This window comes from Pongo pygmaeus, chromosome 9 (assembly GCF_028885625.2).
Source record: "Pongo pygmaeus isolate AG05252 chromosome 9, NHGRI_mPonPyg2-v2.0_pri, whole genome shotgun sequence".
NCBI classification, from domain to species: Eukaryota; Metazoa; Chordata; class Mammalia; order Primates; family Hominidae; genus Pongo; species Pongo pygmaeus.
The window spans coordinates 3,368,763-3,385,617 of NC_072382.2; the positions used below are offsets into that span (position 1 = coordinate 3,368,763).

Consider the following 16,855-nt stretch of genomic DNA (forward strand, 5'->3'; position numbering starts at 1 on the left):
GGCAACATTGTGACTTAAAGGTCTCCGGGGGATTAGAGTGTGGCCCAGACCCCAAACCACTGCTGTATTTTTTTTTAACTTTTAAGTTCAGGGACACAGTTGTAGGTTTGTTATATTGGTAAACTCACCTCATGGGGGTTTGTTGTACAGATTATTTCATACCCAGGTATTTGTTTTCTGCTATATCCCCAAGACCATGAATCATGTCTGGCAGATAATAAGCATTTCCTAATATTTGTTCAAAAAGGATTTGGCAGTCTTGGGGGGCAGAAGGAGGGGGTGGGGAAAATTTTTAAATAACAATTTTTTTAAAAGGCACAATGTTCTACAACGTCAAATTCTCTTGTATATTCAGGAAAATTGAGGGTTTTTCCTAAAACACGTTGACGTAATAGGAAATAAGATGCAAAATTTGCATGAATGTTTAAGACAAAATCTGAGGTTTCGAAGAGATGTTGTGCTGGGGAGGCTGCGTGCTACAAGCTCCCAAAGCTCTGGGAGGACAAAGCATTCATCCTCCCTCAGCAGAGGCCGTGAGGTGAGAAGCTCTGGGTTGCCCCCAAGCCTTGGACTTTTAATATAGAGTGTTCAGGTCCTTATAGTTTGGGCTCATGGCACAAGCAGGTCACAGGTCTCTGGCTCCCTCTGACCTCTACCCTCCTTACCAAGGGAAAATGTGACCCTCCAAAGCAAGGAACTTGAGGGTGTGGTTCATCCCAGCCCTGGCATCTGCCCAGAGCCTGAGGAGGAAGGAACAATGATCCTCCAGCTACCTCATAGGGCTGGCACAGGGGGTCACTGCCCTGTGGACTGCCCAGCTGTGTCGGGCAACCTGGACCCTATCTGTGGGGATGTAAAGAGGAAATACAAAAGTCTCCATGAGGGCACTGAGAAGGTAGAGGCAGGAGAAACCTCCAGGCCTTCACTACCCAGCCTTGGACCCATGGTGGAAAGAGAACATAGTTGGTGATCTTGTGTGCTTACACTCCAGGTGGCACTGTGACCTCGTTGTGGCTCTGAAAATGAAGATTTGGAAGGAGATCATCACAGCGAATGTTTAACCAGCCCCTACTATATGCCAAATAATTCACCCCTTGCAACAACTTAATAAGCTAGGGATTCATATTAGATATATTTTACAAAAAGGAAACAGAGACATAAAGAGGTGAATTAACTTGCCCAGATCGCACAGCCAATAAGTGGTGGAGGCAGAACAGAATCTACACAGCGTGGCTCTGGAGCCCACATTCATTGATTCAGCAAGTGTTTATTGAGCACCTGCCATGTACAAGGTCTGTGCAATTAAATAGGGCTATAATTAATAATATAAGCATTATAAACCACTAGCACTTTTTAGAGTTAACATTTTCTTTTTTTTTGTAGGTTTGAGGGACAGAACTGTATATACAATAATAGTGAAATTGATCCCACTGCTAATTATGACAGAAATGATCATCCACGTAAACAAGTTGGATGTTTTCTGGGTATTATCTCATGAAATCTTGACAGAAACTGAATGAGGAGGGGGCCAGGCGCGGTGGCTCACGCCTGTAATCCCAGCACTTTGGGAGGCCGAGGCAGGTGGATCACTTGAGGTCAGAAGTTTGAAACCAGCCTGGCCAACATGGAGAAACCCTGTCTCTACTAAAACTACAAAAATTAGCCAGATGTGGTGGCAGGCACCTGTTATCCCAGCTACTCAGGAGGCTGAGGCAGGAGAATCGCTTGAACCTGGGAGGCAGAGGTTGCAGTGAGCCAAGATCATACCATTGCACTTCAGCCTGGGCAACAGAGCAAGACTCCAACTCAAAAAAGAAAAAAAAAGAAAAAAAAAGGCCACACGCGGTGGCTCACACCTGTAATCTCAGCACTTTGGGAGGCTGAGGCAGGTGGATCACGAGGTCAGGAGATCGAGACCATCCTGGCCAACATGGTGAAACCCCGTCTCTACTAAAAATACAAAAAAAATTAGCCGGGCGTGGTGGCGGGCGTCTGTAGTCCCAGCTACTCGGGAGGCTGAGGCAGGAGAATGGCGTGAACCCAGGAGGCGGAGCTTGCAGTGAGCCGAGATCACGCCACTGCACTCCAGCCTGGGCGACAGAGCAAGACTCCGTCTCGAAAAAAAAGAAAGAAACTGAATGAGGAGGGAAAGTTGATTGTTCCCATTTCACACAGAAGGAAATTGAGGTTAGGAGGGGTAAAGTAATTTTGCATGGCATGAAGTAGAAATTCGAAGTGTAGGGATTTGAACTTGGTCCTGCCCTTTTCTGAAGCCCCCATGCTCTTGACCACTGTGGACTCAAACCTCATCACCTTGTTTCTCCACTCATTCAACCAATAGATTGGTTTAAATTATCAAATAGGTTGCCACTCATCATGAGCCTCTGTTCCCATTCTACAGGTAGTGAAGCTGCTTATGGTCCTGATCCTACAGTTCCTGTCCCATGACCAGGGCCAGATCACCAAGGAGCTGCAGCAGCTCGTAGTCAGTGGCAGCCCCATGTGAGCACCCGAGGAAGGTGAGTGAGCGCAGACAGATGGGGCCTGGTGCCCTGTAGCAGTTGCCGAGTCTCGGCTGCCCCACGTCTCATAGGGTGGCCATGCTGGGGGAAGCTTAAGTAGTCACAATACTGGCCTTTTCCTCCTTTTTCCTTCCATCAGAGGGGCTGAGGGATGGGGTGCAGTAGTTGACTTATTTGGATGAAAACCAGTATCTTGTTTCAGAAACCCAAAAGGAATCATTGCTGGCATGTTACCCTAAAGAAAAACAGCCAGACAAGTGCCCAGCGATACTTAGAAAGGTTATTTATAATCCTGCAAAACTTGAAAAGGAAATCCAAATCAGCAGCTTATCAACTATTTTTTTAACATGACTTATAATAAGAAATACATTCTATATTACATATATGTTCTTTATATATGAACAAAAGAATCAACAAAATAATATTTATTTTACAATGTGTAATAAAATCTTATTCTTCATTCGTTTTAAATGCTGTGTGCAATCTAGAAAAGTCCAACAGCAATAATTAAATTATTCATGAAATTGAACATTATCTTGTAATTTAAAATGATCTCAAAATGATCTCTTTATTTTTGAGATAAAAACATTTTAACAATATACTATTAGAAAAACACTGGCTATGAAAGAAATACACAGTTGTATCCTATCTGTTTGAAAATAGAGTTTGAAGGAATACATACGCAGAAAAATTAACGTTTCCTTCTTTGTAGTACTTTGCTGCATTGTCTGAATATTGACAGTCAATACATATTCTGAAGCTACATGGCTAACATTGATTGAGGACTCACTGTGTGTGCCAGGCCCTGGGCTCAATGTTCTACATGCATTTTTGTTTCATTTAATCCTCTCCACAACCCAAGATAATAGAGCCAACTCTCATTTTACAGAGATGAAACTGAGGCTCACAGACTGAAAGTTTAGTGCCTGAGGTTGCAGTTAGTAAGAGGCAGAGCTAGAACTGAAACCTACATGTGTTTGACACCCAGTTCATGTTCTGATAGTGGCTTGTCTGCTTCACAGAGCTTGGAGTAGATGGTGCGTGCCTGCTGGGATGGGCTAGATGCCACTGTAGGCAACAAACAGCCCCAGACAATGGAAAAGTACAACACCGAAGGCTCCTTTCCTGCTCATGCTGCACATCCACCAAGGCTCTCCTGGGCCCTGTGCTCCACACCCCCTCATCCTGTCACCAGGATAAAGGAGCAGCCTCCATGTGGAATCTGTCAGCTGCTCTAAGAGATGGGGGAGAGGGTGGCCAGTCTCAATGGCTCCCAACTCTTCTGCCTCGAGGCAACACACTTCACTTCCACTCACATCTCCTGGGTCAAAGCAAATCCCGTGGCTACATCCACCTTCAAGGAGTCGGGGGAGAACATGAATTCCTTGCTGGGCTCCATTAAGGCCACCATGTGGTGTCAGCCTGTGCAGGAGACTGTGGGGGGACAGAGGAGGAGAGTGGGGACTTGGTAAGATATGAAAGCAGGACTAAGTCACCATGATTTGCTTTATCCTCAACCAGGTGGAGTTTGTCCCAGAGCTGCACAAAATCATCACCAGCAAGATTAAACGTCATAAACTTCGGAAAAAGGAGTTTGGTCAGATGTAATCAGCAGTGAACTCAGAATTGACTGAGTGACATTGAACAAATCAATCCCTGGCTCCCTCAGTTACCCCCTGTGATAGCGGTGAGGATGGGAGCATTGGAAGAGTTGATCTGGAAAGATATCAGGAGTGTGCAAATTCCAACATTGTAGTTCCTTTAAGTTAAATCCAGGCACTATCTTTCCTGCAAGTCCCCTGTTCCTTTTTGATTGCATAGGTGAGAGTACTCAGATTATGGCTGGAGGTCGTCAAATATTGGCTCCCACACAAACAGGGCCCCTGTGTCATGCATGTGTTCTGTGCATTTGCCTGTGCTAAACACTTTCCCAAAACATCCTGGGGCCTGATTCTTCCTCCTTGTTCCAACGGCCCTAGGTGACTCAAGTGCCCATTCAATGACCAGGACACAGAGGTGTCAGAGGGATGCTCCATGAGGCCCCAGGTGCCAGCCTCTGCCCTGCTGGAGCGTGAGGCAAGGGACAGGCTATCATCTGTCGGGGGCATTGGTCAGCCAGAGTTGGTGACTCTACTTGCTCACCAGACCATCCCAAACCTGCCACCTCTGATGGATCCACTGCCTCTGTGCCTGCTTGTGCTGCTGAGGCTCCAGTGGCTGCCTCAGCATCCCAGCCTAGGCCCAATAACCCTGAACAGGGACCTGCCCCTGGGGACCCGCACGTCCTACAGGACTTACTCAGCTGTCCCAGAAGTGCCCAGACCCTCATTCCTATCCATGACCTAGAAGCCCTACCCTCCTGGCCTGCCCTCAGCAGCAGTAAATCATGATTTACTGCTGTCATCATCATCACTGTCTTTAGTGGCCAAGGACCTTCCAAGGTGCCAGCTCTGGAAGGAAAGATGCCTTTGGGAGGTGATGACACTCAGGTACACAGGTGCTTAACGGATCGCTTCCTCCTATCCTCAGACAGTCTTTGCATGCAGCCATTGGCACTCCCATTGTGTGGAAGGAGAGCAGCCCAGGGTCACACAGCAGGTCAGCAGCACAGCTGGTCTCAAATCCAAGGTGCCTGGCCCTGCCTCCACGAGGGACCTGCCTGCCAGGGAGGTTGACCCTGGCTTTGGGGAGCCTTTCCTGGGCTGCAGGAATCACCTCCCCTGTTTCAGGCCCCAAACTCTGCTCATGTCTCCTTCCGTTCCCTGTCTCTGTTTGGGCTATAACCAAGGTGACCCCAGGAACCCTTCATGGACATCATGGTCCTCTCTGCCATTCACTTGGAAGGTAATCTGACTTCAACCACCCCTTACTTGGTCTCTCCTTTTACAATGAAGACAACCCAAATCTGGAGCTCTGTGTGCAGGCGACAGCATACAAATAGAATTCAATTCCATTGTTTTGTGGTCCCTGTTTTGTTTTTCTTTTGCTTGTTTCTTAGGGTTTCTTCCTATTTATGGTAAAGGTATTGGCGTTCCATTGGTAGCATCAATAGAATATTTCCTGTTTACAGTAACTCTGTATCATAATAAATGGTAAAGGGATTTAAAGTAGTGGTTTTAAGCTGCCAGAGGCCTGAGTGAGTTTGAGCACAGTCTGTGTGATCAGGCAGAAGAAGGCCTTTGGGAAGTTCAGCTGAGGACAGGCCCAGGAAAGGTGATGGCCAGTGGGGGTCGGTCCTGTTCACTGGGCCACTGGGTCCTGCCCACCTGCTTGGCACTCCCCACCCATCACTCCTGGTGCTGCCAAGCCCTCTGGGTATTATGGCCCATCCCCCAGGAGAGAACTGATGAACCTTGTCTCTGGAAATGCACAGATTTCTTGGACATCCCTGGGAGGTCAACCATGAGAGTCAACTTGGTTTCCTTCCCCTCATAAGGGTTCAAAATTTAAAGTCCACTCTCACAGGCAGTAAGAGGACATAGATAAGTGACATCATCAGCCCATTTCAGATGTTAAAATGTCTAGTTGAGTTACGGCTGATTTGAGACCACACAACCTTGTGCTACAAAATAGAATTCCCAGGCCAGAGGGAGACATTTTATTGCCATATTATGATCCTATCAATGAGTGCAAAGGCAGTCATGTTTCATTTGGGATTCTTTCTTAGGTTTATATCTTACTTAGAAGGGCACTTTGAATTTCCAAGCATATAAGAATTTTTGGTTAGCTTTTTATCATTCACTTTTGGCACAACTATATGATCAGAAACATGCTACGTGATTTGAGTCCTATGAAATATATTGAGATGTGCTTGATGCACAAAATAAGTAGGGTTAATTTTTGTAAGTGTACCATGCGTGCTTAAAATGAATGTCTCTCCAACAGTTGTTCCCGAGATACAAGGATGATGGACAGATGGCTAGGTGGATGTGATGGAGACGGTTTACTGTTGGGACCTTCAGTATCCTACTGGTGTTTTGTCACTTAGGATATGAATGGCTGAGAGGGGGCGCTGTGGAGCCTCCCACTCTGCTTGTGTACGAGCTTCTTCCGCCATCCTGCCATCATTTGTTTTTTATGTTAAGCAGCCAGGACTGACCATGAGGAACTCTGGGAGCTCAGGAAGGAAGGAGAGGCCCAGAAGCAGGGACAGGGAGCTGGGTTGGGGAGGACCAGAAATCAGAAGGTCTGCAGACTTTCCAGAGAGGACCTGTCCTTGGGATGGCACGAGGGGGGCCAAGGTGGGGGAGGGGCGCTGGAAGAACATGGGCACCTTGTGGACTGTCCACTATGAGGCACAACCCACCGGGGCCCGGGATTGGTGGAGAGGGAGGACCAAGCCCCGGGGTTGCTGATGGAGCGCCCAGACAGGGGCAGGTTTGGTGGAAACCAGAGCCCTGGTCTCCCTCCAGCTGCTCCGGAGCCTCCCGCTGCCCTTCCCCGCACATCCTGCTGCTCCGCGGATGGACTTTCCCACTGCCCTGTAGCTGAACCTCCCACCAGCGCTTGAGGACTTAGTTTGAACCGCATCCTTTCCCAGACACCTTTCTCCTCCTCCTCCTCCTCCTCCTGCTGCTGCTGCTGCTCCTCCAGGTGCCCAACAGCCCCTCTTCCCTCGCCTTCCCTCGCCTTCCCTCGCCTCCTCTCCCTTCCCTTCCCCAATTGCGATCCCGCCACCGTCCCCATCCCCATCCCCTTCCCCCCCCCCCAGCCCTAAACCACCCCAACCTCTGTCCTGGCCGCCTCGGGGCGCCCTGAGAGGACCAGGACATGCGGCTGCCGTGGCTGCTCTTTTGGCTCCTCGTGCTGGGGTTTCCCAGCCATCAGTCCAGCCACATGAGTACACTATGGACCCGCGGGTTTCCTTCCTTTCCGTTGGGCTGTCACGGGGCATGAAATGACACAGCTCACGCCCGTAATCCCAGCACTTTGGGGGACCAAAGTGGGCAGATCGCTTGAGTCCAGGAATTCGAGACCAGCCTGGGCATCATAGTGAAAACCCAGCTCTACAAAAAATTCAAGCAATTAGATATGGTGGTGAGTGCCTGTAGTCCCAGCTACTGGAGAGGCTGAGGTGGGACGATCGCTTGGGCTGACTATAATTGCAGTGTATTATGGGCTGCAGCAAAATGCAGTAAATGCAGCGAGATAATCCTAAAGAAAACACCTAAAGCCCCAACCCAACAACCAGTAGGCAACCTCCGGGAAGATTGTGACCCCACAGTACTCAGCCTATGGGTTCAGGGGGAGGGACTGGCGCACTGGGTTCTTTTCTTTTCCTATCTTTTTTTTTTCTTTTGCTGTTATCCATCTCCCTTCAACATGTCTCAATCACTTTGTTTTAGGTGAGTTTCTGGGAAAACACATACCACTGAGTTTTGCATTCCACAGCCTCCGTCTTTACCAGAATCCAGTCTCCTTTTGAGGACTCCGAATTCTCTGTTTTCTTGTTAGACCATCTCCTCAAGGATTTCTGCAGGTGAGCACATTGGTGACATATTGCTGTATGCTTGGGTGAGTACACTGGTGACATGTTGCTGTATTCTTGGGCTAGTACACTGGTGACATGTCGCTGTATTCTTGGGTGAGTACACTGGTGATGTGTTGCTGTATTCTTGGGTGAGTACACTGGTGACATGTTGCTGTATGCTGGGGCACGTACACTGGCGACATGTCGCTGTATTCTTGGGTGAGTACACTGGTGATGTGTTGCTGTATTCTTGGGTGAGTATGCTGGTGACATGTTGCTATATTCTTGGGTGAGTACACTGGTGACATGATGCTGTATTCTTGGGCGAGTACACTGGTGACACATGGCTGTATGCTTGGGTGAGTATGCTGGTGACATGATGCTGTATTCTTGGATGAGTACGCTGGTGACATGTTGCTCTATGCTTGGGTGAGTACGCTGGTGACATGTTGCTGTATTCTTGGGTGAGTACGCTGGTGACACGTTGCTGTATGCTTGGGCACGTACACTGGTGACATGTTGCTGTATTCTTGGGTGAGTACGCTGGTGACATATTGCTGTATTCTTGGGTGAGTACGCTGGTGACATTTTGCTGTATGCTTGCGTGAATACACTGGTGACATGTTGCTGTATTCTTGCGTGAATACACTGGTGACATGTTGCTGTATTCTTGGGCATGTACACTGGTGACATATTGCTGTGTTCTTAGACAAGTACATTGTTGACATGTTGCTGCATTCTTAGGCAAGTACATGGGTGATACATTCCTGTATTCTTGGACAAGTACACTGGTGACATGTTGCTGTATTCAGAGGTGAGTACACTGGTGATATATTGCTGTATTCTAGGGTGAGTACACTGTTGAAATGTTGCTGTATTCTTAGGTGAGTACACTGGTGACATATTGCTATATTCTTGTTCTTCATGTCTAGCAACTCATACATGTTTACCAGAATATTCCTAAAGGTTCATTTTCACCATTAATTCTACCCAAAACTCGGTTAGCCCTTTTAACAAGCAGATTCAGCTTTTCCTTGTTTCAGGAAATTTTCTTTTTTTGTGCTTAATCACGGCCTCTCCTCCATCTGCCTCTTTTCCTCCCCCTGAAACTCCTGTGTTATTTGCACCTGATGTCCTGGGTCTGTTTTCAAATCTTTTCTCTCATGTTTTCAATTTCTTTGTATTCCTGTCAATTCAAGATTTTTCTTCTTAATCTTCGAGGCCATTACTTTGAATCTTAATGATCACCTTCAATTCATTTGCAACCCTTTTTCAGTAGGCTTTATTTTTTGGAACAATTTCCACTTCACAGCAAAATTAAGCAGAAAGTGCAAAGAGCTCCCATAACCACCTGACCCCACACATGCACAGCCTCCCCTACTTTCAACATGCCACACCTACTATCAACATGCCACACCAGAGCGGTACATTGCTTACAATCAATGAGCCCAGGTGGACACATCATAATCACCCCAAGTCCATTGTCCACATTGGAGTTCACATTCCATGTTGTACATTTTTTGGATTTTGATAAGTATAATGGGAAGAGGACAGGCACTAATCCCCACTCTGTTCTGTGGCTCTTTGTGGCCCAAGTTTTTCTCCAGACCCATCACATTCCAATCTTCTCCCAGACCATGGTCTCCAATGCTGTTACCCAAGTTCTATCCCACCCAGAGTTTCAAGTGAAGCCTAAAACCTTATCCACAACCTCACGACCTCTCTGCCCACTGTGCTGCAGAGCAAAGGCTGAAATGGGTTGGAGTGAAAGTCAGCAGGAGAGGTACTATTTACTCAAGCTACCATCTTCCAAGAACATCCTTCAAATTTTAATTCTGAAAGGACATGCAAAATTTATAAATGTTAGTCAACAGAATTCAACAGGGAATCAAAATACATATACACTATAACCAAGCTGGATTCATTGCAGGCATTCAAGGATGGTTTAATAGAAGGAAAGCTAGTTCAATAGACAGAAGCAGAGAAAACTACGTGGCCATTCTAGGGAGGCCCGGAGATGAATGAGTAACCCAAACACAGATGCTGCTGACTGAGCTGTTAAATTCACCATTTAATCAGGTAAAAGGCTGCCTTTATGAGAAGCAAGGTGCATCTCTGCAGAGATTAGTATATAATTTGCCAATCTGGAGGATACCTCATTGGGACTGGGATCAAAAGTAGGGACTGATGGAGAAACAGAAGAAAAGGAGGGAAATTTTCATGCAAAAGGGAGGAGTTCCAAACAATGGCAGCTGGGCCAGGGGCCTGAGGAAGAAGGCAGCCAATGGGAACCAATGCCCAAGAGCATGGCCAGGAGAATTGGGGAGCAGGGACATCTAGTAAGCAGACTTCAGTTTTCTTTTCAGCAATGTGCTCCTCTTATGCTCTTCTCAAGGTTTAACGTGCATCCCTTAAACAAAGTAGCCTTGTATTAGCAATGATTTGGTGATTACAGAGTGTCTTAGTCCATTATTGCTGTTATAACAGAATATCTGAACTGGGTAATTGATAAAGAGCAGAAAATTACTCTCTCACAGCCCTGGAAGCTGGGAAGTTCAAGATCAAGGTGCTGTTGTCTTGTGTGGGCCTTCTTACTGTGTCCTCACATGTTGGGAGGCAGAAGAGCAAGAGAGCATGAATATGGTGTCCTCACATGGAAGAAAAGCAGAAGAGGGTGAATGCCTGCCCTCAAGTCCTTATAGTATACTCATCCATTACAAGCACTTCCCCTTAGGACCCACCTCACAACACTCTTGCATTGGGGATGATGTTTTCAACACATGAATGTTGGGGGACACATGCAGACCATGGCAGAGGGAAATCTCTCTTTCCCACCTGGAGTAAAACTGAGCAGGGAACCAAAGTGGGCAACTGGAAGAAGCAGCCTAAGAGGAGTGTACACTCTGAATGGGGAAGAGAGAAAATAACAGCAGAGAGATTTGTGGGATTTTCAGAAATGCTTGAGTAGAGGAAGAGATTCCCTGCAAACACCAGAATGAGATTATATTATTGTTATTTGGACAGTAAAGGAAAAAAAATATCGGCTGAACGTGGTGGTTTATGCCTGTAATCCCAACACTTTGGAAGACCAAGGCAGGAAGATCATTGCAGACAAGGAGTTTGAGACCAGCCAGGGCAACTTGGCAAGACCCCATCTCTACAAAAAATTTAAAAATTAGCTGGGTATGGTGACACACATCTATAGTCCCAGCTACTCAGGAGGCTGAGGTAGGAGAATTCTTTAAGCCCAGGAGTTAGAGGCTGCAGTGAGCTATGATCATGCCACTGCACCCCGGGCTGGGTGTCAGAGCAAGACCTTGTCTTAAAAAAAAAAAAAAAGGATCTCATGCCTGTAATCCCAGCACTTTGGCAGGCCGAGGCGGACAGATCATGAGGTCAGGAGTTTGAGACCAGCCTGGCCAGCATGGTGAAACCCCGTCTCTACTAAAAATACAAAAAATTAGCCAGACATGGTGGCATGCACCTGTAATCCCAGCCACTCGGGAGGCTGAGTCAGGAGAATTGCTTGAACGGGGGAAGCAGAGGTTGCAGTGAGCTGAGATTACACCACTGCACTCCAGCCTGGGTGACAGAGCAAGACTCTGTCTCAAAAACAAAAACAACAACAAAAAAATGAATGGCTGTCCTGCTGGATTCAGACATGCATGGCATCTGTAACCTCTTCCTTTTGGCTGATTTCTCCCTTTTGGAAAGGGAATGTTTACCCAATGCCTCTACCATCATTGTATCTTTTTCTTTCTTTTTTTTTTTTTTTTTTGAGATGGAGATTCGCTTTTCTCACCCAGGCTGGAGGGCAGTGGCACAATCTCACTTCACTGCAACCTCTGCTACCGGGGTTCAAGTGATTCTCCTGCCTCAGCCACTCGAGTAGCTGGGATTACAGGCATGCACAACCACACCTGGCTAATTTTGTATTTTTAGTAGAGACGGGGTTTCTCCATGTTGGCCAGGATGGACTCGAATACTGGACTCAGGGAATTCACATGCCTTGGCCTCCCAAAGTTCTGGGATCACAGGCGTGAGCCACTGCGCCCCACCCCTCACTGTATCTTGGAAGTAAATACCATGTTATGATTTTTACAGGTTCGTAAGTGGAAGGAACTTGGACTTGAAACTTTGGGCTTGATGTTGGAATGAGTCAAGAATTTGGGGGACTGTTGGGGAGACAGGATTGTATTTTACCATGTGAGTAGGACATAAGATTTGAGGGGTCGGGGGATAATGATATAGTTGGGATGTCCCCTCCAAATCTCTTGGCGAAATGTAATCCCCAGTGTTGAAGGAGGGGTCTGTGGGGAGGTGTTTGGGTCATGGGGGTGGATCCCTCATGACTGGCTTAGCACCATCCCCTTGGTGATGAGTGTGTTCACTCAGATCTGGTTGTTCACAAGTGTGTGGCCCCTCCTCACCCCTTGCTCCCACTCTCACCATGTGGTGTGCCAGCTCCTGCTTCACCTTCCACCATGAGGAAAAGCTCCCTGAGGGCCTGCCCAGAAGCCAAGCAGAGATGGGTGCCATGCTTGTGCAGCCTGCAGAACCATGAGCCAATCTAACCTCTTTCCTTTATAAATTATCCAGCCTCAAGTATTTCTTTACACAATACAAAGAACAGTCTAACACACCCGGAAAACTGAGACTGGCATGAGTAAAATATTACTTAATATAATATACATGAATATTTATATTAATATTATGCTTGCAGAAATCCACCAAATCCATCTCCAGGATACATGATAATAAAGAATTTGTTTTCTTCTTTACTTATGTTTCCTATAAAGACCATGGATGAATTTTGAAATCTAAAAACGTAAAATTAATATTATCTGGAGGGATAGACAGGAAAGATGAGAGCACGTGGGCAGAGGCTGTTGCCCATCGGTCACATGTGGTCAGCAAAGAGCAGGTGACCAGCACCCTTGAACTTTGTGAGAAGCACCAGACAGCCTGGAGCTGAGGTTTTAATTGTAGGGGCCAAAACAAACAGGGAAGAAGACAAATTTAGCAAACAAAGAAAGTAGATGCTCAACTGGGCCAGGAGGAAGTCACTAGCAAAGAGGAAGAAAATAGAGCTCTGGAAAAATAGTGTAAACAGTCACAAGGAAAGGACCCTCTGTCCTCCCTGACCTCTGGACAGGTATATAAAGAGCCCAGGCTCAGGGAGCTCCACACCTGCACACCTCCCTCTCACCTGCTCCTCTACCTGCTCCACCCTCAATCCACCAGAACCATGGGCTGCTGTGGCTGCTCTGGAGGCTGTGACTCCGGCTGTGGGGGCTGTGGTTCCGGCTGTGGGGGCTGTGACTCCGGCTGTGGGGGCTGTGGTTCCGGCTGTGGGGGCTGTGACTCCGGCTGTGGGGGCTGTGGCTCCGGCTGTGGCGGCCGTGGCTCTGGCTGTGGGGGCTGTGGGGGCTGTGGCTCCGGCTGTGGCGGCCGTGGCTCCGGCTGTGGGGGCTGTGGGGGCTGTGGCTCCGGCTGTGGGGGCTGTGACTCCGGCTGTGGAAGCTGTGACTCCGGCTGTGGGGGCTGTGGCTCCAGCTGCTGTGTGCCTGTCTGCTGCTGCAAGCCCGTGTGCTGCTGTGTGCCAGCCTGTTCCTGCATCAGCTGTGGCTCCTATGGGGGCTCCAAGTGGGGCTGTGGCTCTTGTGGGAGCTCGAAAGGGGGCTGTGGCTCTTGTGGGGGCTCCAAGGGGGGCTGTGACTCTTGTGGGGGCTCCAAGGGGGGCTGTGGCTCTTGTGGGGGCTCCAAGGGGGGCTGTGGCTCCTGTGGGGGCTCCAAGGGGGGCTGTGGTTCTTGTGGCTGCTCCCAGTACAGTTGCTATAAGCCCTGCTGCTCCTTCTCAGGCTGTGGTTCATCCTGCTGCCAGTCCAGCTGCTGCAAGCCCTGCTGTTCCCAGTCCAGCTGCTGCAAGCCCTGCTGTTCCCAGTCCAGCTGCTGCAAGCCCTGCTGTTCCCAGTCCAGCTGCTGCAAACCCTGCTGTTGTTCGTCAGGCTGTGGGTCATCCTGCTCCCAGTCCAGCTGCTGCAAACCTTGCTACTCCCAGTCCAGCTGCTGTGTCCCCAGATGCTGCCAGTCCAGCTGCTGCATCCCCATATGCTGCCAGTCCAGCTGCTGCAAACCCTGTTGCTCCCAGTCCATCTGCTGCCAGTCCAGCTGCTGTGTCCCCAGATGCTGCCAGTCCAGCTGCTGCAAGCCCTCCTGTTGCTCCCAGTCCAGCTGCTGAGTCCCCATGTGCTGCCATTGCAGGATCTGAGGGCTGACTGCAGACCCCATGTGGCTCCAGCAGATCCAGTATGCCTTAAAAGTGATTAGTGCCTAATATCTGAGCCACAGACTGCAGATCTGAGCCGAGGCCCAGCCCCAGGAGCTGCATGTCCCTCCCCTCCCATCACCTGGCCCAGCTCCAGGGCCTTCCCTGGACCTTGCCTGTGCTGGTCCCACTGCCAGCCCTACACTGGGCCTGCTGCCAGCTCTCAATAAACTGGTTTCTGACCCTGGCTCTGTCCCCACGATGCTTTCTGCACACACTCCAATGGGAAATCCCACGTGGGGTGCAAGTGATGGGGGTAGGAGTGGGTGAAATCTCCTATTCTGAAGGTAAATTTGACAATATTCACTAAAATTTCATAGGTGTCGCTGTTATTTTCCTTGCTTTGGTGACATTATTCAATACAGCTATGAAAGAGAATGAAAAAGAATGTAGAACAACCCGAAAGATAAGGCCAAATTATCATTATTTCTGATGGTTCCATTGGACACCTAGAAAGAAAAGCACAAAAAGTCAAATGAAAAATACTCCAAAAGTAAGTGAATTCAGTGAGAGGGCTGGGTACATAATTAATATGTAAAATCAGTAATCTCTTCTCACACACAACAAACACACAAAACCCCTTGAACAGGAACTTCATGAGAAAGAGTTTAAAAAATCTATATGAAGAAGCCGCACTTCTGATACTAAAAAGTAGAAACTGCCCAAAAGCCCATTAATAGTAGGAAAAAAAGTCAGTATGGTAAATTCACTGAGTAAAATACTACATGGCAATGAGACTCTCACAAACATGGTATTGAATGAAAGAAGACAGACAAAGGTGCACCTGTTCAACTCCTACCTGAAGCATTAAGAAGACCACCTGATGGATGCCACACGGTCGGGATGGGCTCCTTGGGAGGAGAGAATGGAAGGGGACTCAGAGAGAGCTCGGGAGTCTGGCGATGTCTGTTGCTAAATCTGGGTGCTGCTGATGTGTGGCTGAGTTTGCAAAACTTCATCAATCTGTCATCTTATGTGCATTTTCTCCATGAAATTCTACTTCAATAAAAGTTTTAACAAAAATGTCTTTGAACATCTATGTGGAGAGAACTTTAAAATGCTGACAGAAAAAAATGTTGGAAATAAATGAATAGAAAATATTTATTTGATAGGAATTTTAATATTACTATAATTAAGTCAATTCTTTCTAAATCAATTTATACATTTAATGGGATCCAAACAAAAGTGTTAAGAAGATTTTACAAACTAGATATACTAATTAAAACAGTCATACAGAGAAAACAGGCAGGATGGGTATGCACAGTGGCTCACCCCTGTAACCCCAGGGCTTTGGGAAGCTGAGGTAGGAGATTTGCTTGAAGCCAGGAGTTCAAGACCAGCGAAGGAAACATGGTGAGACCTCATCTCTACAAAAGAAATTCTTAAACATTTACAGGTCATGGTAGTGTGCACCTGTAGTCCCAGCAACTTGGGAGGTTTACGCAGAAGGATCGCTTCAGCCCAGGAGTTTGAGGTTACAGTGAGCTAGGATCCTGCCACTGCACTGCAGCCTGGACAACAGAGGAAGACCCTGTCTATACAGAAAAAGAACCCAAACAAACAAGCAAAAAAGCATGAGTAAACAGTCAGGAAAATCCTAAAGTGAAAGGGGACCAAATATAAAAACATATTTTACAGTTATGGTAATTCAACCACCTTCACACAATCACATGAAAATCCAACAGATAACTGCAAAAGAATAGAAACACCAGGCAGAAAACCAAATAGGAGAATTTTCACATGCTAATGACAGGATTTAAATTTGTTAAGAAAAAAAATTATCACCTAAATGAGGTTAAAACAATTATATAAGAGCTAATAAGATTAAAATTAGATCCATACCCTACCCTTACTATAGAACTGTGTTACAAGCCGAATAAAGACTTAATCAAAAAATAAAAATATTAAATAATGAAAACAAAAGAGAAATTTTTAGATAATATTGAAGTTGACTAGTTCTTTCTTCGCATGACACAAAACCCAGCAGCCCACAAAAGAAAAGACTAGTGAATATGTTAAAAAGAGAAAATCTCTGGATGCTGCATGGTAGAAAATATATATATACATGAAAAGACAAATCTCATTAATATTTGAAGCGTTGTTTGGAATAAATTTTTAAAACCTAATAGAAAGGTGCCAGCAAAATGGCAGACGAGGGAACTCCAGGCCCTCATTCTCCCGCAGAGTCACCAAGTTATCAACAATATACACAGCAGAATACCATTGTGAGATGCCAGCTGAGAAGCTACAGCATCAAGACCAACCGAAAACCATGTTCTACAGAAAGGGGTGAGAAAGCTTGTGGAATTTTGCATGTCCATCCTTTCTCCTCCCCCATCCAACCTGGTGTTGTGCAACTGAGAGGAATTCGGAGACCCTGCCTCAAGACGGGAACAAAAGAGTCAGCTGAGCATCCAGGATTCTGGCAGCCCGGGGTCTGCCTGAGGAACTGCTATATGTCTCACCTGACTCCAAGCACTGCTAGGCTGGTGGCCTTTCTTGGAAGCTCCTGAAAAAAGATACAACCATCACAGC

At 47.1% G+C, this 16,855-nt stretch overlaps 1 protein-coding gene across 1 annotated transcript; it reads right to left on the reverse strand.

Annotated features, from left to right (window-relative positions):
* Window positions 1-13,035: 13,035 nt before the first annotated feature.
* Window positions 13,036-14,012, reverse strand: LOC129007621 (spermatogenesis-associated protein 31H1-like). Its single transcript, XM_063670612.1, is given in 4 exon segments — window positions 13,036-13,188; window positions 13,191-13,381; window positions 13,514-13,610; window positions 13,695-14,012. Coding segments are annotated over 4 exon segments (759 nt in total).
* Window positions 14,013-16,855: the final 2,843 nt, after the last annotated feature.